The sequence below is a fragment of the Pelecanus crispus genome, chromosome 1 (genome assembly GCF_030463565.1).
Source record: "Pelecanus crispus isolate bPelCri1 chromosome 1, bPelCri1.pri, whole genome shotgun sequence".
NCBI lineage: Eukaryota > Metazoa > Chordata > Aves > Pelecaniformes > Pelecanidae > Pelecanus > Pelecanus crispus.
In genome coordinates, this window is record NC_134643.1 from 42,028,256 (window position 1) to 42,050,326 (window position 22,071).

Consider the following 22,071-nt stretch of genomic DNA (forward strand, 5'->3'; position numbering starts at 1 on the left):
GCTCACAAATTTGTTTTGAACCCAACTGTTGATACCCTACTGGCTGTCCAGAGAGAATGTTTAATTAAAATGGAGATATGGTGCAAAGTTTTTGTTCTTTTAGTGAAGGAAAACATAATACATGACTCAGCCTTTGCCCCTGTGTTGCTTTTTAGCAGAAGCCAGTTGAGCTTCATGAACCGTTGCTGCCTCAGAACTATGACTGTGGTGTCTGGCTGTCTCAAAATGAGATCTCTTGTTGCATTTCATATCCGTCAGTGTTAACAGTGTCCTGTCCTGTTGTAATGGGAGAGAGATAAGGCTTATTAAAGTTCTTATCTTTGACTTTAATAACATGGTAGATGATGCAGGTACTAATAAAACTAAAAGTAATTTTTCTTTCAAAGATAGAAATAGTGGATTTAAACTTTGGGAGAAAGCAATAGAGAGGTATTTTATAAATGTAAGTCTGTGTGATGGATTAGAGTCAGATGGCCAGGTGCTTAGCTTTCTTCTGCCTGGCTACCAACTCTGAGGCTTGAATGTCAGCCTGGCTTCTGAGCTGTTCTCTCTTCTGTCACATACTGAGCTGAAAATTGGTGATTCAGGAGCTGGTTAAGGAATTGATGGGGTATCTGTGCCAGAGGAGGGCAGAAGATGGCATGTTGTGTGTGGGGGTGAGAGTAAAAGAACAGATTAAATACTACGAGCAGCATGGTTCCACTGTCTTTGTTGTTACCATTTTCATCTGCCTGTGCAAGCCTGTCAGGGAAGCAAATGTTATATTGAAGAACCAGAGTGTACAAATACAATGAGTTAGGCCAGATCAGGTTTGTGTTCATTTAGCTTTTGGAATCTACACAGAAACACATTTGCAGGGCTGTACTGAGATGGTTCTGTTTCACATTACAATGGCTGTGGTGGTTTTTAACTCTGATCAGCATGAGTGTTAGAGTTATTCTCACAGTAGCTGTTGCAATACTGTTGGTTAGATATTTGTTGATGTGCTTTCATACATTGAAAAGCAGTTTGTATTCCTTTATGTAATGTTTTACAGGGTGCCTTAATGTAAGATTTACTAACTGGTAGAAATAATTCCTTAACTGTATATGGTGAAATGGGTTCTTTTCATGTCCTCTGTTACATTAAAGGAGTTTCAGCATATATGTGTTGAGGCTGATAGTGTCTCACTAAATTTCCTGTGTCACCTCTTTTTTTTTTGTCCATTGTTAAATATAGAAAACTATAGTTGAAGAAAACTTTGTTTACATGTGGGTGACAAAAGTTATCTTCCAGAGTAATTTCTCAAAAATTTCGCAAAAGTGTCATTATTTTTTCAAAGAATGAAAGAGTACAATTCGGAATGAATATGATGATGGCTAATCTTGTGAAAAATGAAAGTCCTGTTTTGTTGTGTGTTACTTTGTGAACTTTTGCCAAGAAATAAGAGTGATCTTGCATCAAACCTGCTTTCTTTGCACAAAACCTGAAATGTGACTTCAAAAAACAGTAAATGTTCTAAAAACATTTTCAGGAAAAACTGGTGGTACTTAAAGAAACCCTTTTTTAATTTTATTGCAGATCTCCACAGGATAAACGGATTCTTCTTGTGAATTCTCAGAACAAGTCTCTGTCTCAGTCTTTTGAAAATCTCTTTGATGAACCATCATATGGCTTATTACAGGTATGTATTATCTTTGAATTTTTTATTCTGAAGACATTTATTAAAAAAATCCCACCATACCATGTCACACAAATATTCCCTGAATCACTGCCATTATAGAAGCATTGATTGTATCCTAAAACAATTGCTTACTATAGAAAGTACACTTGCTTATAAGTTGTTTTCTGTATTCTGATAATTTCTTGACTTCCCTGTGATACTATTTCAAACCTATTCAAGTTAGTGTTGTCTGTGATTCTATACATTTGGGTACAGATAGTTTTAGAAAGGAGAAGAAAGAAAAAAATTTAGGAGTCACCAAAACGTATTAATTAGAACTTTCTAAATTTTCCTTGACTAAATATTCTTTTTCTTGAAGTTTTCTGACAGTTTTGAAGGGATGCTAGAAATACAGCAGCAAAAGAGCACAATATTGCCTAAAAGAGGTTTTTTTTAATGTTAAAACTGCTTATCATTTGGTGGGGTTTGTGGACTTGTGAAAGTCAGCAGCTAAATTTCCATTGACTTGAATGAGGCCAGAGTTTTGACCCACTGATTTGTTTAATTAAAGAAAATCTTCATGAGTTACTGGACTTAGTTGTCAAATCAAGTTTTGTGTGAGATTCCTAGCAGAGTACATGATGATTCAAGATGTCTTCTCTGTGAAGGTAGAGAAGGTAGGCCTAAGGAAGATGTTTTGTGGCGTTAATCACTGGAAAGTAAACAGTAGATCTGATCCACATTTATACGTAGGTCAGGCTTACTGAGCATGCTGCTATCCAGTCTTCCAAATCAATCAGTAGTATTATCTTAACGCTTAAGATATTACATGATTAAAAAGATGAATATACTGTATGAAGCTACTGGTACATGAAACTTAAATAACTGAGACCTACAATACTCTTCTGTTGTTTTGCTTTCTTTGAGTGCAAGAATTCAAAATAATCTGAGGCTTTTTGTATTTTGTTTTCCTTGTTGTAACACAGAAATTGAAGAAAGATCCATACACAGTAACAATGGGAAGATTTTCCAAAGTCACAAACTATATTTTTGACAGTTTCCGTTTAAGTGACCCTTCAAGTCAAAGGCGACCACCATCAGAGATGGCAGACTTCCTCAATGATGCTATTCCAGGGCTAAAGATAAATCAGCAGGAAGAACCGGGGTTTGAAGTCATTACGCGAGTGAGTGTGTAAATGAATATGATACAGATGCATTGATTCTTTTTATGCACATCTTTAAAGGAATGGTAGGACTTGAAGCTTGGTGAGTTATACTGTTTATGCTTGGCAGTTGTGGGCTGTGCTGCCCTACCATTTATTCACAGGATTAAGATCATTATCAGCTAATTCTAGAATATGTCATTTTTATGCCTGCAAATATGAGTTGCTTTGAAAGAAAGTTTGTCACTACTGAAATGAGGATTATTGTTGTCTTCGAGTCACTACCCTGAAAAGTGACCCATTTCACGTTTAGTGTTTCCTCTGTGGTCAGATAGAGCTATGTTAAGTAAAATTGGAGTATACAGGTTAATAACCAACTTTATTGGCTAATCACTTTAACACTTGAGTTTGTTTTAAAAGGGCTAAGGAGATTAAAACAAAGTATTTAATTGGATGATTAATGTCTAGGGTGTATAAATGTATAGGTTTATGACTTGAACCAAAGCTAGAATGAAGTTGTAATTTGTGTGGCCTCCTGTTGGTGTCTTTTACAGATCGGTAGAAAAATGTTTATTTTTAAATGCTTGTGATTACTATTTAAGCTGCTCACATGTTTTTAGTGTGTTAAACTGGTTTAATGTTGGTTTTTTTCTTGAGTTCAAAATAATGTTAATAACTTAGCAATAGCTGTGTGAACTATGCAATTCTAAGAACTTGCTGCCTAGCACTTAGTTAATTTGTCAATGAGAAAAAGTATAATGAGTGCTACATATTAAAAATAATTCTGACTTACATGTCTTAATCTGACAAATGCCTTAGACCTCTAAAGAGTTGAAACACAAATTGACTTGGTGGTTGCCATCATCAAAATATTTTTAGAAAGTAAGGAATTACTGTCTGCTGAATTCTGCTCTGCTTAAATATGCAATTTGGGAACTCAGACGACTAACCACAAACTGTGAAACTTTGGTGGATGGTAGGAGTTCTGAAAGCACATAACAGTCTTGGTTTGTTTCTTTTTTTTTTTAAGGGGTGGTGTACTTGATCTTTCAGTCACACTGTGCAGTCTACGTGGGCATAACATCTCTGAACCAGAGTAGTTTTCCAGTTCTCTCAAGATGCAGTAGTGTGTATCAGGAATGTACTTTTGAAGTGAAGCTCCCTATTGTCCTTGTTTGCTGTGTTGCACATATCTAACACATTTTCAGTTGCATAGAGGCTTTTAGTCCATGGGAAGCTAGTTCAGAGGTGTTTGGTGGGTAGAAGGTTATCTGAAACATACACATAGATTCTCCCCCAGAATCTGAAATATTAACATGTATACCCAGGTCCTCAGCACAGAGTGTCTTTCTCTAAAGATCTGCCTGTGTTGGTCCACACTACTTGCTAATGTGGACACAGCCTTAGATCCTTAGAGTTGATAACTGAGGGTATGCACATGTGAGAATGTAGTTGCACTGAATATAAGAAACTGGCAAGCTTAATACCATTTGTGCAGTTGTTTAAAACTACTGAAGCACTTCAGTGGGATTCGTATAACATATTTGCATGTGTTTCAGATTGATCTAGGAAAACAGCCTGAAGTTAGTAGAAGAGAGCCTGTGTCAGCTGAAGAATGGGCTAAGAATATGGATTCTGAAGGAAGAATTTTAGATGTCGACTACATAAAGCAATTGATATTCAAAGGGGTAACGTGTTTTTCTAAAGTCAGCAAGAGCTATGGCTTGCTTCTGGCCCCTTTCTCTTTCCTTCCCAAACCATAGTTATGCTGTTTTTATTACACTTGTAATGCTTCGTGCAGGACTCTGAGCATGAGCCAGTCAGTTTTGTTGGAGAGACTTCCTAAAGCATGATTTCGTGCTAATCAAATACCTCAACAGTCTTGCAACCATACAAAGTGCTCTACAAGGAGAGAGATCTTGTGGTGGCTGGCTAAAGTGAATGAGTTGAAAACACAAGGCTTAAGTGATAAAGAACAGAAATCAAAGTGCCTTTCAGGAAAACACCAGTGCTTTGTTTGTTAGGATATTGGGTTTATTCTTTTCTTTTCCTTCTCCAACAAAAGCTTCTCTTCTTTGCCCAGCAGTTTGCCTGGATTTGGCCCTTTTCATATGAGCAGTCCTAAACACTTTTGCCAGTCCTTATTATTGAACTGAGGATTTTTGCAATATGAATGTGAATTCAGTCTCAGTGGTGGAAATTTTGAAAACTTTAGTTATGTCCCATAGCTATTCTACCTAATGTTACTTTAGTATTTCTCTTTTGATGGGAATCCAGCTGTCTTAATGCATTCTTTGTGCAGCTGTTGATGCATGTTTCCAAGCATGCAGTCTTGCATTCTTGGAGTTTGAGCAGAAGTAGAGAATGATAACATAGATACTACTTTTTTTTTTTTAAAGACCTATGCATATTAAACAATGTACTGTGAAGGGGGTAGAGTGAAACTGAGGCCTTTTTCACTTTGTGACTTTTCTTTAGTATACCTGTGCCTGAGCTGCCCAATTAAGAACTCTTCTGCAATCATGAGAATTACTACAAACCTTTTCTTCCAGTAGCCCTGTTCCCTGTCATCTCTGTCCATTGCAAGAGGAGTGAGTGCTCCATTTTATTTATGACTCAAGATCCCAATAACTTCCAGTACATTAAGTGCAGATTCTCTTTAAAGGAAAAGGAGGAAAAAAAAAAAAAAAGAAAAAAGTTAAAATGCCTCTCTTAAACCGTTTACCTGTTCCTGGAAAAGTTCCAGTTGCTACTTGATTTTGCAGTAGTTGATGTTATTTGCTGCACCATCTTCCTTGCCTTAATCTAATGGTAAATTAAGAAATACAGTGAGGAATCAAGCTGGCCTTGGACTGGTAAACTGGGGAGAGAGATAGCAGAAGTGCCTCATTCTCCTGACTGTATTGCAGGAGTTGAAAGAAACTCTTTTGATAAGAGTAGGATATAATTCAGCTAGTACGTTTTTGTCATCTACAAATGATGACTGTTACTTGGAAAGATTTCTGACAAATAGTGTCCTTGAGTGAACATTCATCTGCATGTTGGCCATGTCTTGTTAGATGATACTTGTTTAAAAAAATAAAGAAATATAAGTCTAGTCCTCAAGATCAGTTTGTGGGGAGACCAGGATTTTGACAGTTAAGCAGCATCATGTTTAAATACTTAAATTTTAAAGGTACTTTTTTTGCTTCTTAAAGTCTGTGATACCCATAAGGTTTTTATTTCCAGCAGTGAAGGAAAAATATAGGAAGAAATATCTTCTGTAAAGTTTGTTTTTTTTATCTTCTAAGGATGAATCCAGTGCTTCTACAGTTTTCTGCTTAATCATATTCTCTTCCTCCCATTTCCTCCAAGTGTGATACCTAGTTAGCAGATAAGATTTGGCTACAATGTAAAAAGCAGCTTACTTATAAATATTCTCTTTTTAAGTTGTTACTTTAAGAAGTATTGTATCGCTATAGGAACATTTCCTCACAAAATCGTCTTTTTGTTAATGTTTCATATCCATTTTTCCCTAGGGTCTCTGCCATACTTTAAGAAGAGAGGCATGGAAATTTCTTTTGGGGTATTTTCCCTGGAATAGCACTAAAGAAGAGAGAGCAAATCTGCAGAAAAGGAAAACGTGAGTACAGTGTTACAAAATAAATTCAAAAGCTGCTTTTTTTCTTATAGCATATAGTGAGGTAGAAGGCTTTTTGGAAACTTGAAAGGCAGCTGCTGAAGATTGTTGAATGCAAAGAAGAGTGTGAGACTTTCTTAAAAATGATTGTTGCGCTAAAGTGAAAGTATTTTATAAACACAGTGTTATCCCATTTATGCCAAAGAACAAATGGAATGAATGAATGCTTAAATAAAAAATAAAAAATAAATGTAATAATTGAGTATGTTTTGGTTTCAAAATTATCTTTCTTCTCCAGGGATGAATATTTCAGGATGAAACTGCAGTGGAAATCTGTCAGTGAGGAACAGGAAAAACGAAATTCAAGATTAAGAGATTACCGGAGTCTTATAGGTAAATTTAGATTTAGAAACATACCTAACTGTACAAATTCACACACTTTTTACAATTCAATGTGAAGTTGAAAAAATGTAACCCTTTGAGTAATCTGTAGGAAGAGACACTAAAAACTAACATGTTGCTATTTTCAGAGCTGTCTAAACTTTTTTATATACTCTGGTTAAGTTTTAGTATTAAGTAATTCAGAGCTTTACAGAACAGCTGGATTTTTAAACTTCCTTTACTTAATAACAAAAGGGTCTTTATTTTGTGTTATTTCATGATGTAATTTTACTGGGAAAGTCATTAAAATAATGACATACAATAAGAATGTGAAAATGTGTCTATTTTAAAATTTTTCACAGGGATTTGTATATGTGCATTCTGACTTGTGGGATTTTATACCTACTACTTAAAATTTCATCAAGTTCTGCTGATTATTAGCAAATTGTATCCTTAGTTCTCTTTGGTAGTGAGATTTGGGCACCGGTGTTTAGGATTACTAAACAGTTATTTCAGGAGACAAGATTTTTATGTTATTCTGAGACATGGACTAACCTTGTCTCAGCCAGTTATTCAACAGACAAGCTGAAGGTGTTGAGAAAGTCTTAGTAGATTAGTGATTAGTAAACTACCTTTTTAGAGAGTATGTGTGTTAGGAAAAAAATATTCAGAGTTCAAAAAAGGCTGAAGTTTTGTTTCCGTTGAAGCAGTTCTGTTCCTTTTTGAGTGTTTGAAATGTAAATTATAACATTAGGCTTGTGTTGTAAAATAGATCCAAAATTACAAAATACTCCTTTTATTAAAGTGCACTCAAAATTTTGCTTATTTCAAGAGTCTTTAATTTCACATTATTAAAGAGTATACTGTATGCTTGGTATGTTTGAGGCATGAAAACTGGCTGATGAAACAGGCAGTTTCAGCTCACTGAGTTATAGGAACTTGAGAAACAGAATTTATAAATCTGTTGTCATGAACTATCACAGTGTTGTTGAGCTGATCATGTGGTAACTTTCCTACTATGGCTTATGCTGCATTGCATAAGAACTCATAAATGGCATTGCATAGCTAAGTCACATAAAATTGTTCTTAATCCCTGTAACTGTAGAATATTTTCACTGAATTATAATCAGGAATTTTTTCATAACAAGTATTAACAAAAAAACCCAAAAAGCTTTAAAATCTGTTTATAAGCAAATCCTTTTATTCCAGACAGGAAGGATTTTCTTTCTTTCAAAATATTCTTTATTTTGAAATGACATTCTGTTATGCAGTTGTCTTAAGCACTTCAAAGCTTTGCAACAGTGTTGGAGGAAAAAAATCAGCAGCTTAAAAACATTGTGAATTAATTTGATGCTGGCTTTGTAGAACTTGTTGTGAAAATGTTTTTAAATCTGGATTGTTTTCTTAGAAAAAGATGTAAACAGGACAGATCGAACAAATAAATTCTATGAAGGTGAAGATAATCCAGGATTGATTGTACTTCATGATATTTTGATGACCTATTGCATGTATGACTTTGACTTAGGTAAGTTGTGTTCCTCTGAATGTAAAAGCCTTTTTAGTTTCTGATATGCGGCTTTGCTTATGTCAAGGCCTGTTAATACAATTGGACTTGTATTGATTACAATGCTTTTTGTAAATATCAAGATTCATATTTTAGTAATATAGATAACTTTGTTCAGTTTCTCATACTGCTTCTTCCTCTTTTCTATCTGACGCTTATCACAGGCATCTGAATTCATCAGTTGAGGTGGGATTAGGAATTAAGTGGTGGTTTGTCTTCACCTTAGCCCTACTATTGGTGTTTTCAATTGAAGCGAGTTTGCTTTTCAGATTTTTAAATGGGTTTGGGTCTTTGGAGCATGAGTGTTATATCCATTTTTAAGACTGATACATCAATAAAAATGATAAACCAGCTGCCACTGCTGTAATTAAAGCTCAGCATGCTGAACCAGCTGTTTGTAAACACGTGTGTTCTTATGAATACTTTAAACGCTGGTTCTTGAGGAGTACACTTAACAGTCTGTCAAAAATTACACTTTAGTGTATGCATCTGTTGCAGAAGGAAGAGTGTATAATGTCTTGCTTTAATCACAGTGTATACAAGATGTCTAAGTCTTGGCTTCTGTTGATTGTCTTGGAAGAGAGGAAGGGGAAAGATACTTTTAGCTGGTTCACCCCTCCACCCCTGGCATGACATTTGGCTTGGGGCACTTTTTGGTACTTTGTCTCAGAAAAGTGTTAGGGTTCTAAAAGCCTGCTTTGTGCCAAATTTTGAAGGCAAAAAGTAGGAACAAATCTTTAATTGCTAGTAAACTTGCTGCAGTGGTAGTACTTGTCAGCTTTTGTCCTTTCTGTCAAATCTATAGAGAGACTTGATCTTTGGCTTGAAAAAGAAGGGGAAAACTAAAACTGATTGAGACTGTTTAAACACGTAGCTTGGTTCCACATGTCTTTCCACATTTCAGCCTGCATTAACATGCAGTGACATATAAGTGAAATTAAAGCACATTGACCACCCACTCTATTAAAAACATTGTTTAGATGGCTTAAGTGTGTGCAGTGGATGAGTCTTCTGTCTTACAAACAAGCAAGAATAATGGAAATATAGTACATTTGACGTTGTATTTGTCCAAGGCTTCTAAGCTACTCAAGCACTGGTACAATGCTGCTCTTAATCCTTCGACAGTAGAGAGGTCTGAATAATGCCACAGACTGCCAGATAAGGGAGGGGACAGAACAGCTGTTAATACAACATTTCTCTGAATGAATTCCTCAAGTCTGCATTAATGAAAATGGTTTTAGTCTTTAAGAGACTTTTAAATTGTTTCAAACAGAATTTTCTCTGCATTTATTTTTAGTTGGCTATAGTATTGAATGTGTAGGCAATAAACCTTTTTTCTTTTGACCTGCTATTTATTTACCTGTTTTCCGTTCCTTGTTCTATTTTTCTTCTCACACCTGCTCCATATTTTCACAGTCATCGACTCCAATCCTCTTTTCAGTTATTAATTTATAATTACATTGATAAGAAATGGAATCAGCCAAACTTGAGTCTGAGAAATGTCATGTTGAACCAACCACTGATGATAGATGTACACGTAAATCATATTCTCCCTTACCTAGGGAGGTCAGCAGCAATAAGGCAGTAGATAAGCTGACTAGAGCATCACTGGTAAGGTAGTTGGAAGAGTGGGGAAGAGGGGGGAAAAATGAGCTCTAAAAATCCTTGTCCTCTACTCTGCTTAACTGGGCTGTTAATTTCAAACAAGGAAGCTGGAAGCAGCATTAAAAAGCTACAAAATTTTGAAAATGTTTTGTATACAACTAAAATTTTCTAGCTCTTTGTAAAAATTATATGCTTTAAAATGGGCATTTTATTCTCCAGTTAAATGTAGGCTTTTCCTATAAGGCATGTGAGTGCTTTTTAGGGCATGTGAACTTGATTCACTGTTCCTGGGCACGGAAACCTAAAGGCACTCCCTTGAATCAGGTCTGGATATGTGTTACTTTCATGCTTCTCACAAGCAGTACTTTGCTAATAATCCCTTCCTCAGTTTGATAGCTAGTAGTCTTTTTTGGTTTTGGCTGCTTGGTTACGTAGATGGTCTTAGGCTTTGGTGTATTTAAAACACCATCCAAGCAGAACAGTTCCTATTTCCCTAAATGCAGGAATCCTTAAAGCATATTCAGTGCCAGGAAAAAGAAATGTTAAGTGTGAAACTTTCTTCATAAAAGCTATTGTACCACATGTTTTCCTGTGATTGAAACTCAACGTCTCTTCAAATCTTTGAAATATTTGAAAAGAAAATCTTCAGTTGGAGGGCTAAAAAGTGAGAAGATATAAAAAAAAGTAAATGTATGAAAGAAAGCAACAAATTATAGATGGAGAGGAGAATAAATATGAGTGTCTGTATTTGTGATGGTGCAAGGTATATACTTAATCTTCTAAAAACCAGCAATATATGCTTCTGAGCTCTAAATGGGAACATTTTTTACTAAAAATCTCTTCTAGTGTCAGTTCAGTTTATGTATTTTAACAACTACAAAAACAATGTGTTTGTTTTACGTTGTCTTTAGATTGGCAGAAATCGCTGCTAAATCTTGTTAGATCTGCTCGATGTTGGTTATTATTAATAAAGTCTTTACTGGTGGTTGAGTTGGAAAATTATAGTACCTGTACAAACTTGGAATGCAAACATTCATTTCACTCAATCATGCAGCACACTTGAAGAATTACTGTTTAACTGCTGAGTTTAACTAAATTCCTATTTGCCTTTTTTTCCCTCCTTTTTTCTCCATCAAGGTTATGTCCAGGGCATGAGCGACTTGCTTTCACCTGTCTTGTATGTTATGGAGAATGAAGTAGATGCCTTTTGGTGCTTTGTATCATACATGGATCAAATGGTAAAATAAGGCGGTTTTAGCCCACATAAACAGATAAGCTGTGGATAACATTTGGGGTTAATTTTATTTTACAAATTTCATTGGGTTTTTTGAATTCTTTTAGAGCAATCATGTTTGGAGTCGATGTTTTTTCTGATTGACACAGGTTGTGGTGTGTTTGTGGTACTATTACTGTGCAATACAGACAAATTTGGCCTCTTGGAAATTCTGAAGTAACTCAGAGCCATCACAGCCAAATTTGTATTAATCAGGAGTCGTCTAGCAGGATTTTGTTCAGGATAATGGTTCCCTGTCATACTTACCTTTTGGCATTTGTTAAATGCAATTTAGACTTTCCACAAACTGAAGCTTTTATGAGTTGTGCATGTGGCGAAACAATACGTGACTGGTATGACAATAAAAAAATACTGTCTTTTTGGTTTGAGCATAGTGGTGCTGCTTGGAGGTACAGAGCATAGGCTGATTTAAAATATTATTTATTACATGCAAAAATGTTATCGAAGAAACATAGTTCACTGCTTTAGTTAAACCTTTCAGTAAAAGGCAGACATTCCATTAGATACAAGTACAGTTAAATATCCATATGTTTCATACCTAAAGGATGAGAACCACTGTTGCAATAACAAACCTTTTTATTTTAAATTAAAAATAGCTGTAAATCTCAAAATTATCATTGAGTTAATAAAAATGACAGTGCTAATATTTTATTCCATCCAGCATCAGAATTTTGAAGAACAGATGCAGGGTATGAAGACACAACTAATTCAACTGAGTACTTTGCTTCGTTTACTAGACAGTGGATTTTGCAGTTATTTAGGTAGGTGTATTATTCATGCACCATAACTAAAACAACTTACTGTGTTTTGTGTGCATTGATATCCTTACCAGTCTTCAAACACTATTCCAATAGTAATATATGAATACAGGATTTGTAAATCAATAATGCCTAAAAGATTTCAGTAATTGCTCCATGCCTATTGAAAAACAGGGTCATTTTGTTGCTGATTTTAAAAATATGCCATCCTCTGGGAAATATCTTTGATTCTGAAAGGGGCTACCATCTTAAAAATCAGTGGTATGATTGTGTACCTGTAAAGTGTGTTGGTTTCCCCCACCTCCCCCCTTGTTGTCTTAACCAAATTTGGTGATGATGAAATGTAACACTCTTATTCCTAGAATCTCAAGACTCGGGCTACCTTTATTTTTGCTTCCGATGGCTTCTTATCAGATTTAAAAGGGAATTTAGCTTTCAAGATATTCTTCGACTCTGGGAGGTAAGATGATATTCCATCACACAAACTACAGCAGTCGTTGAACTTTAGAACAAAAACCATTAATCACTTTGCAGAATGATCCATACTGTAATAGATTTTTTTTTTAAACTGATTCAGTGCAATGAGGTGAGGACATATTAGCATATGTTATGTCTTTTTAGCCAAAAGAACAACTTGGGAAGTTAATGAAAAACTACTTCGAAGAGCTGGTGGGATAAATTGGCTTTTTCAAAAAGGTTTGGACAGGATCCTTCAGATGAGACTCTTAAGTGAAAGTAAAGTGGAAAGTATCAGGTAACTTTTAATGGAAAACAGCTTATGCTAGAAAAAAAAACATTTGTGTCTATCTCTGATTAGTTCCTTGATGTTGGGTAGTACTTTATAGATTAAGTGGAATGAAGCACTGGCAGGGTAGTTTTTGTGCTAGCCAAAACCATAAAGAGGATGATGTCAGAAGATGATGATAAGGCCTCATGATGCCAAATAACATAATGTAAAACATCAAAATGTGGAAGTTCTGATAATTCCAGGTTAATGAGATCTTTCTTGATTTAGGTGATATTGGGATCAGATGGGAGCGATTGAGATGAACTAACATTTTTGTTGAACATTCTTTGTTCCCAGAAAACTGAGAAGTGTGTGAACAGTACAGGTTTATTATCTATAAGATGCATTTGACAAGAGCACAGTATCCACTGAAAACTCCCAAACAAGAGAATAAATGTTCAGATGAATGGAAGGAGTATTTTCTAGGACATAACATCACATAGAGTTGTGCTGGGGAATGGAAGGGTAATGAAAAGAACAGGAATGAGATGCATAAAATTTGTACTATAATGAAAAATAATGTTGATGCTTTTATTCACTTCTTCCGCTAATGAAAAAGGGGTCACATAAAGAGGAGGACTGGTATTTAAAAATGCCTAAAGTAAATCATTTTTAGCTTTTTATCATCAGTTGGAGGAATTTACTATCGTAGAGTATTGAGGTGGTATTTTATCTGAAGAGGAGTAAAAAGTTTATGAATAACATTCATAAATAAGGGAACCAAAATGTACAAAACCAAAAGAATTCATTTATTCCAAGGGAAAAAATGATAATGATTTTTGGGGAAAAAAAAAAATTCACCTGTCATCTTGTTTTCCCTGCCTCAGTGTTACGTTGTCTTCTCAGTATTTTTTTAAAACTAATTTTTTCTTTTTACATTGACAACAGTATTTTTATTTACAGTTTATAGTCTCAGGCTAGCATATTTTTATCACTTTTGCCTTAATGCGTGTATGCATGTGCATACAGAACAGAAACACACTATATTTCTAACTCTTCAGTATTTTTTTTCTGTCTTAGGAGGATGATGGAAATCTATTGATATATAAGTCTTGTAGGTTCCTTCTAGCACATCATAATGTATGTTTACTGCAACTATTGCATTTGTTTGCTAGGAGATATGGAATAGGAAAGGGGATATCTTATTTTCCTTTTTAAAACAAACTAATTAAGGAATTATGTTGGTGTTTTTATGCAAAAGCTAGTATTATCTTTGTCACAGTTGAAGACCAGCTTACAACAGTTTTTTTTTCCTGTTCATAGCCATGCAGCTTCATTGTTGTGTTTTGCAGCTGGTATTAGCAGCTGATGAGAGCTGCTAATTTTTCCTCAGAGAGGAGAGAAGTTCTGTAAACATCTTTGTTAGTATTTTTGGGTGTTTTCCACTCTTGAAGCTGGATCCAGCTTCCACCAAAGTTACAGCTTGATACAAATACTTCTTAAAGTAGATATCCCAGTAGGATAGCATTGAATTGTAGATATGAAAGTTAAGTATTCTGTTAAAGTCTCTAAAAAGGTAACCGTTATACAGACCTATATTTTGGTTCGATTTTCCCCCATATTGTGCATTGTCATGTTTCCATCACCTGTGTTCTAGTTTAGATTTAATGCCAAGAGGCAGCCTGTTGTCTGATCTGCTTCACTGGTAGTTGTTGTAGATGATTTATGGTATGCATACCATGAGAATTTGAGTGTACTGGAAATGTGTAGGCAGTAGTTTGCTCCCTTTATGTGCAAACTCGATGTTGAACCAAATCCATGTACAGCTGTCAATACTTTTTCTTATGAAGTAGGAGTAAAAAAATAGTGTGTAGACAGACTGTGTTTGGTAGACTATAGGCATTTTTGTATGATTGTTATTGTTTATCAGCTGATTTACATTCCAGCCCTTTTCTTGGAGTGAGAGCGTGCTTTAACAGAATACTGGATACCTGAAAAAGACAGAAAATTTAATTCTAGACTGAGTGAATTGAATCTTAATTGAAACATTCAATATTAATTGCACTTCATTTTGGGCGAACTTGGTTTGGATATCTTCTGGATTTATGCAATTCTGTTTAGGGGCTACATATACTAATGATCATAAGTTCAAGTATAAGTAAGCTCTTGTTCAGCTTTAAGGCTGTGTTCTATCAATAATGAAGCAAGAGAATTTTTACTAGTGAGGTAAGACTGAATCTTCATGAGCCTGCTTTTTTTACCTGCCTTTTTTGAGAGTAAATCCATTGACTTAAATCACCTTTATCTGTTTGTCAGAGTAATTTATGCAAACAATTTTTTGTTTCCTTCCTTTTTTATGTTGTCAAAACTGTTCTCCAGCTTTCTGCCCACCACACACATTCTCTTCAAATACTTTTTTTTTAAGATTTGACTCTCACGAACATGCTAAAATAGGGTTTTAATACTGAGGTTGCACACTTCAGTCCCAGTGAACTCAAGAATTATTATCTGTGGCCTCTGGGAGACCAAAAGCCAATGTGTCTGCAGTCAGAAAGTAACACCCACCCACCCCCAACACCTGCGTGTCCATGTATTTTGGCTCTTGTAGTGGGGGGATTGAGGACAACTTCAGCACCTTATTTATAACTGTTAGAACCTTTTGGAGGATTTGCTGAGCGTGACAAACTTCTACCAATTCACACTTAATGTAGACACACGGTCACGCAAATAATTTGTTAGTTTTAATTACTTCTGCATATCTAGTAACTTTGAGTAGGAGAATTTCACGTGATCTGAGGCAGAACACGCACATTTACAAGACTGCAAGCTCAGGCAGCTTAATAGTATTATAGTGGACAACCTGGTAGACACAGAAGTCTTAAAGAACCAGGTAAGCATTTGGTGCTCAAATTTGCAGTTGTCCCTAATTGGCCAAAAGAAAGATTTCAAATAATTGTACAAATACTTAGTTGTCTTCAAAAATAGCTTATTGTTAGTTAAGCCACTTGGCTTGAGGGCTTACTTACTTCCCAAGAACTGCTTTTCTTTTTGGAGGAAAAGCATAAGCATTTCAAAAATGGTTTTCATATTTTAACAGGTCATGTGGACGGAATTGCCTTGCCAGAATTTTCATCTTCTCCTTTGTTGTGCTATCTTAGAATCGGAAAAACAGCAAATAATGGACAAGCACTATGGCTTTAATGAAATATTAAAGGTACTGAAGTCTTATGCATTATTTAAATATTAATTAACCTTTTGGAGTTAATGCAGTATGTTCATATTTCATGTCGGGGGGAGGAAAAGGTGCATACTATCTTCTGAGGGGTTAAATGTGAACTGAATGTCTATCCTCCACGCTTTCAAAATGGTTTATTTGATGTCTGTGTTTAGTGATAAGATCACTAACAGACAGAAAAAGGTTCTCCCCCTTAACCTACTGCTTAGTATGTTTAATGTTAATTTTTGCTTTTTCTTCTAAAATCTTACTTGCTATCTCTTTGAAAATGTGAGCTGGGGGGGTATCTAGAAGGGCTAGGTAGTTTGTCACATTTAGAATTACCATGGATTCGTCTTGCAGATCTTGGATACTGGTGAAAGCCAGCTGTGGCATACTACATCTTTCAGGACCCATTTGTCAAAGATAGAGTATGTTTAGCGTTTCGTGGCTTAAGGGCAAGCTTATAAGGTGATACTTATTAGCAGTGCAGTACAGTATTAGTGTATTTTACAATAAAGCATATTTACTATTTATCACACTTTAAATTCTTTTAATGTATTTTTAGCATATCAATGAACTGTCTATGAAAATTGATGTGGAATATATACTCTGCAAAGCAGAAGCAATTTCTGTGCAGATGATGAATTGCAAGGTAATGATATTTTGAATACATCTACTGTGAGCATTTATAGACAGTAAAAGTATGTAGTTGGCTGTAGGTGTACATGTATGAGTTACTAAATGCCTGGGTATGATAAAGGATGTGCTGTATCTATACAGCATCTGTATTCTGAAAGTATGTAAGCAAGAGTGATTAATTTTATAGAGTAATATTGTTCACTGGGGGAAAGCTGGATTGTGCCTTTTGGTTATGATTTCTTAACTCTTTACTAGATAACCTCAGTACAAGTAATTTGATGTTCAGTGTGCTCAAGAAAAATGAGGTGAAAGGTGCATTGCACTGAAAGCATACCAGACTTACTAGGCAGAAACTAATGGTTCACTCAATAAAACTAATTTCAATAACATGAAGTGTAATTATAATAGTTATTTAGACTCCTATTTTTGTAATGAAGATTATATTATTAATCAGGAATTGATTCCTGAGCCTGTTCCCTTTGCTATCTTTTCAAAAAGCAGATACAGAAAATGGTAGCTTTAATGGAACTAATGCTGAGAGAGATGCTTTCAGTGCAGCTAAATTCAAATGAATGATTACTTACTGGGGCTGGGGGATGGACTGGGGGGGACCTTGCTGTTAACTTCTGTGAATTTAATTTAATTTCAGTGAGGTTTAATTTTTTTTTTTCCCCCCTCCTCCTTCCTTTCTAGGAATTGCCTCAAGCAGTTAGTGAGATCCTGGGGATAGAAAGCAGTTCTGTAACACCAGATTCAGATACTGGAGAGGATGAAAGTGGAGCTGTGTTGAGTTGTCCAACATCATCATATCAGAGTAGCTCAACACCTGTAATTGCTGCCAATGGAACAAGAGACAGCACTCAACAGATGTCTGAGACGCAGAGCCTGGCACCTGCGTAATTACAGTTGGTTAAACTGAAGAAAGACTTTTCCTGAGCACGTTTTTTTTCAAGCACTTGAGAGATGGATATTTAAATTTGGTGTTGATTAAGCTTTAAGGTTGGAAAGAAAATCTGTACTGTAATGCTCTTGCATTAAAGCTTTACAACATGACTCAACTATTTTTGTAGTTTCTTCTACCAAAATAGCCTTTTGTTTTCAATAACATTCCTTAATATTTTTGTAGCCAAGTGCATTTTCTTTTTGCTGGTGAACTGGAAATGGATGGTGATTAAGAATGAATTCGAAAATTCTGCATTTGCTGAGCTTTCACACGTATTGATCTAAGACAGCATGAGCTCTTTGATTTGAGCAGATTCACAATAGGCCAGCTGAAGCTGCTGTACAAAATTTTCAAGTGGAAGAGATGCTGATGTGTTAAAGAAGGATTGTTTTGTAAATGAATGGGTTTTCCCTATCTCAAATGTTTACAAAAATACTTCTAAGTATTTGTTGCTGGTTGAATGTAGATTTGAAATGGACATTTATACTTACACAGTTTAATGTCCAAATACTGAATTTTGTGTAATTGGGAGTGGATGAACAGTATATTTTTACATTAACATATCTTCACTTTATATATGCATATATATATTTACGCACATACACACACTATATACACAAATGTTTGCGAATACTAAAAAGGATAGTCATATTTTCAATATCTGAATAAACTTGACTGTTCATTCATATGAATCAGTTTGACCAAACTAATGCACAGCTCCAACTTGGGCTCTTTTTCAGAACTTTTCTAACTGAAAGTAACTTTCTTGTGAATACATTCAGTCCTACACTTGAGGTAATTTTGCAATTGATTTCTTGCAAACTTTACTAATGTTTATCTTTGCTAATATATTGACTGATCAATTAATTACACTGTTTTTATGGCAAGATTATTTGGAGAATTAATAAGCAGGTTATAAAAATACCCCAGCAAACCACAAACCAGAATAGTAAGCAGAATTAACATTAATGCATTTTTGTATATGCAAAAGGCAGTGTGAGTTTATTCCATGCCATGCTGATGTCCTGTGATGTTATGTGAAATTTAACATAACTGATTCAGTGTATTCCTTATTTGGTAACTATTGTACATACATAAAATAAAAATCAAAGCTGATTTAGTGTTTTTAATTAAATCATATTTAGAGAAAAAATCTAGTTGTCTGGTTGTTGATATAAGAGCATGAGATAGAGGGGATAGCTGACAAGTGTTAGTCTGTGGGTATTATATATTTTGTGAGTAATGAAGAGCAGTGGGAATATCTGTTTATTACAGAGTAGAACATGCCTTTCATCTCTAGGCGGTTGATGTGTGGGATATGGCAGAGCTTTCTTTTCTTATGGAGCAGTTTACTTTTACAAATGTTATTTGTGCCATCTAAAGCAAATACAAGTAATACAAAAAGGCTTTAATAGATAAATCAAGCTGTTACAATAATTTGAGACCCGATTAAACTTCTCTCACCAGTTGTGAACAAACACTGGAGAGCTGAATCAGTATAGGTTTTGTTTTTAATATTGTCAATGTGCTATCTCTCATCAGTTAATAAGAAGAGTCTTACGTGGTGAAAGTCAAGGATTCACAGCTCAGTGTTTCTATAGCCTTTCATTTCCTGTCCAGGAAATTACTGTGAAGCATCACGCCTTTGTTCATTGTTGAGCATTGTGCTTCTTGGCAGTTCATTTACCGTGGCACAGAATACATAAAGGCATTAGAACTTATATAATCAACACTTTGGTTCAAATAGACTAAGCATGTTAGTTTCAGTATTTTTGGAGCACCTAGTTCACTTCAAAGTGTACTTGCAAAATGTTTTTGTCAAAAATTGTGTTAAAATGAAACTAGGGAATGGGGGAGGGAAACGCCTAAAACCGAGAAATGTAATGGGCAAATCTGTCATTTAACTATGCATGGTTCTTGATTATTGAGGGCATGCAGCCACAAAAAAATTACATGCAACATTCAGATCTTGAAGAAAATCATCATTGACTGCACATGAGTATTCAGATGTTTAGGAAAAGCGTATTTAAGTGGAATTCTGTCATTTCTTAGGATTATAGCTATGGCTGCTAAGAACTACTGCCAGCCCTTAAAGTGAAGTTTGCCTTTCCTTTTTGGGTGGAATGGTTGATCTTCTCCCTTTGTATTAAGCACTCAGATGTCAAGGATGAGAAGGTTGCTCCTGAATCAACAGTCAGGAAGGCTTGGTGGTGTTAAGCTTGCTCTGCTTCCCAACACTAAGATCAAATGCCCCTCGGTGTGTTCATTATCTGTAGTTTCCTTCCTGTTGACAGGCAGCCTTGCAAAGAGTTGCAATCAAGAGGAACCTCATCCTCCACCAAACTATTCCTGATTGTTAGGGATGGATTTAGTCTAAGCTGAGACTACGAACACTGTGAGAGGCCTTAATCAGGATCATGATGGCTGAAAAAATGCCATGGGTTGGAGGTTCTGGATATGTGAATTTCTTTTGTATGTGAATGATTTAGATTGCTTAGAATTAACATATGGATTAACTGAATACATTTTTGGTTACAGTTGTCAGGCTATAAAAGAGGCAATACTTGTTTAGTTCCTGCAAACCTGTTTTTTTGGGGTGTATTTTTTTTTTTTAATGCTTGCCTTGAAGACAATTATCTTTTGGGGCTGACTATTTAAAACTTCATGCTTTTCAATTGTAGCAGTATTCTAGTGTTACCTGTTCCAAGGTAAAAATTACGTTTATGTAGGCTTCTCCTTAAGAGAGACTTCTCTTATTTTGCCTGTTCAGGCAATTTTATTTGTTTTGAAAGTACTTTTTGAGGTCTTTTTCTTCTGTTTGAGGGCAAGAGGATAGCTTACAAAAAGGAGAATCACCTAAAGCTTTTTGGAAGTTTGGACCAATGTGAATGTTTATAGAGTGGCTTTGATGCTGGGAGGTTAAAAAAAAAAAAACTATAAAAGGATGTGATACTAAGTTACCCATAGTAATCACTTAATGCTTCAGTTATATTGAATACTTTTAGCAAATGTCTGCCTATCCTTCTATAATGCCTGTGTTTGCACCCAGTGAACACTGTAGCCAGTGGCCTTCAAACCCGTGTCAGGTGTGGAGGTTTTCTATTCATTGTCATTAGTAATGTTTAACAAGCCCAGTTTCATCGCTAACAAGCTTTTTCTTAAAACATTTGCATTTTTCTAGTGGACAAATCCAAGATGCTGGTGGTGCCTCTTCAATTATTCTCTCTAGTTTTCCCTCGCATATTACTCTGCCGAAGAATTTGGCTGAATTCTTCGGCCCCAGTCAGCCAAAGCAGTGAGGAATCAGATTCCTCACTACTTTCAAATATATTCTTGAGCACTGAATCAAAGCTCCATTGCTGAAAGTTCTCAGAAAGCCGTAAAAAGTAGTCTTCTACCTTCCAGTTTTTCAGATAATGTTTTAGTTCAAAACAAGTGAGGCACTTTTTCCTCACTTTTCTAAGTAGTTTTCTGTTACAAGACTCTTGCCTAACTTGAAAAAAGATTTTATTGTAAATGAGTCAGCATTCAGAATTTGGACCGGGAACAAGTTTTGGTACTGCTAGCAGGATTCGTGTGTCCTAGTGTGACGCAAATGGAGCCTTACCAAGTTCAGGACTGAATTTCTGTAGGTAAAATCTATGTTCTTCTCAAACTGTTCCTTGTTAGACAACAGAAACAACAATGCTGAAGAGGTTAGTGAAATTTTAAAAGTGCATCTGAGAATTGATTCATGTTACAAATGTGATTGTAAAAAGGCAATTAAGTGGGCTGGGAGCAGGAGAAATCATTTGATTAGGAAATGCATTAATGATTCCTCAGCCTTGTTTAGGAAATGTGTTAACTATTTCTCAGACTCAGTCAATATTCTTGTACAGATGCAACTTGAAGTTTGGTCTGTGGCCTGCAGAAAAGTGGCTGGTAACACAATTTTGTCTGTGGCTGGCTAAATATCTTAAATATATTTTCAAATCTGTCGCCTGTTTTCTGAACACTTCTAGTCAGTGGCTGGCGCCGTCTCCATCTGTGTGAAAGAATCATGGCAGAGGTTAGTGCTTGTTCTTATAGGAAAAATTCCATGAGCTGCTCTATGGTGGCTGAAATTAAAGCAGGAAATCCTAACCCTTGGTTCTCAACGTGCACTTATGTACCTATATCAGCTCCAGGGTTGACATGACTGTATATGAGCATCAATAAGGTGATAAGAGACACAGATACATAACTGAGCACTTAACAGATTTCATATATGTATGCTATTATACTGGATTTAAAGATGCTTTCAAATGCTTTTTTTATGGTGTTAAAAGATGAATTGTGCTTCATGTTTAGTGGGACTTGATAATGTCTGCTATTCAATTAAGTGATGTTCTTGCAGTGCAGGCCTCAATATAAATTAAGCTTGAATTTCATTTTTCATTTAAGTGGGGTTTTTAATCTTAAACATTTTTTAAAGAATGTGTGCTATTTTTTCATGTTGAATCACTATATCTTTGGCACAAATTGAATTTTCTGACGAATT

The 22,071-nt window shown here is 35.4% G+C and overlaps 1 protein-coding gene across 1 annotated transcript in view; it reads left to right on the forward strand.

Moving 5' to 3' along the window:
* Positions 1–20,124, forward strand: part of TBC1D15 (TBC1 domain family member 15) — a 38,338-nt gene extending 18,214 nt beyond the window's left edge. The window contains exons 6-17 of the mRNA XM_075707014.1: positions 1,561–1,663; positions 2,629–2,826; positions 4,365–4,493; positions 6,324–6,427; positions 6,723–6,817; positions 8,214–8,330; positions 11,112–11,212; positions 11,930–12,029; positions 12,389–12,486; positions 15,851–15,967; positions 16,536–16,622; positions 17,303–20,124. Coding sequence (XP_075563129.1) covers positions 1,561–1,663; positions 2,629–2,826; positions 4,365–4,493; positions 6,324–6,427; positions 6,723–6,817; positions 8,214–8,330; positions 11,112–11,212; positions 11,930–12,029; positions 12,389–12,486; positions 15,851–15,967; positions 16,536–16,622; positions 17,303–17,509 — 1,456 coding nt within the window. The 3' untranslated portion in view covers positions 17,510–20,124. The remainder of the gene's footprint in view (positions 1–1,560; positions 1,664–2,628; positions 2,827–4,364; positions 4,494–6,323; positions 6,428–6,722; positions 6,818–8,213; positions 8,331–11,111; positions 11,213–11,929; positions 12,030–12,388; positions 12,487–15,850; positions 15,968–16,535; positions 16,623–17,302) is intronic.
* The last annotated feature ends 1,947 nt before the right edge of the window (positions 20,125–22,071 follow it).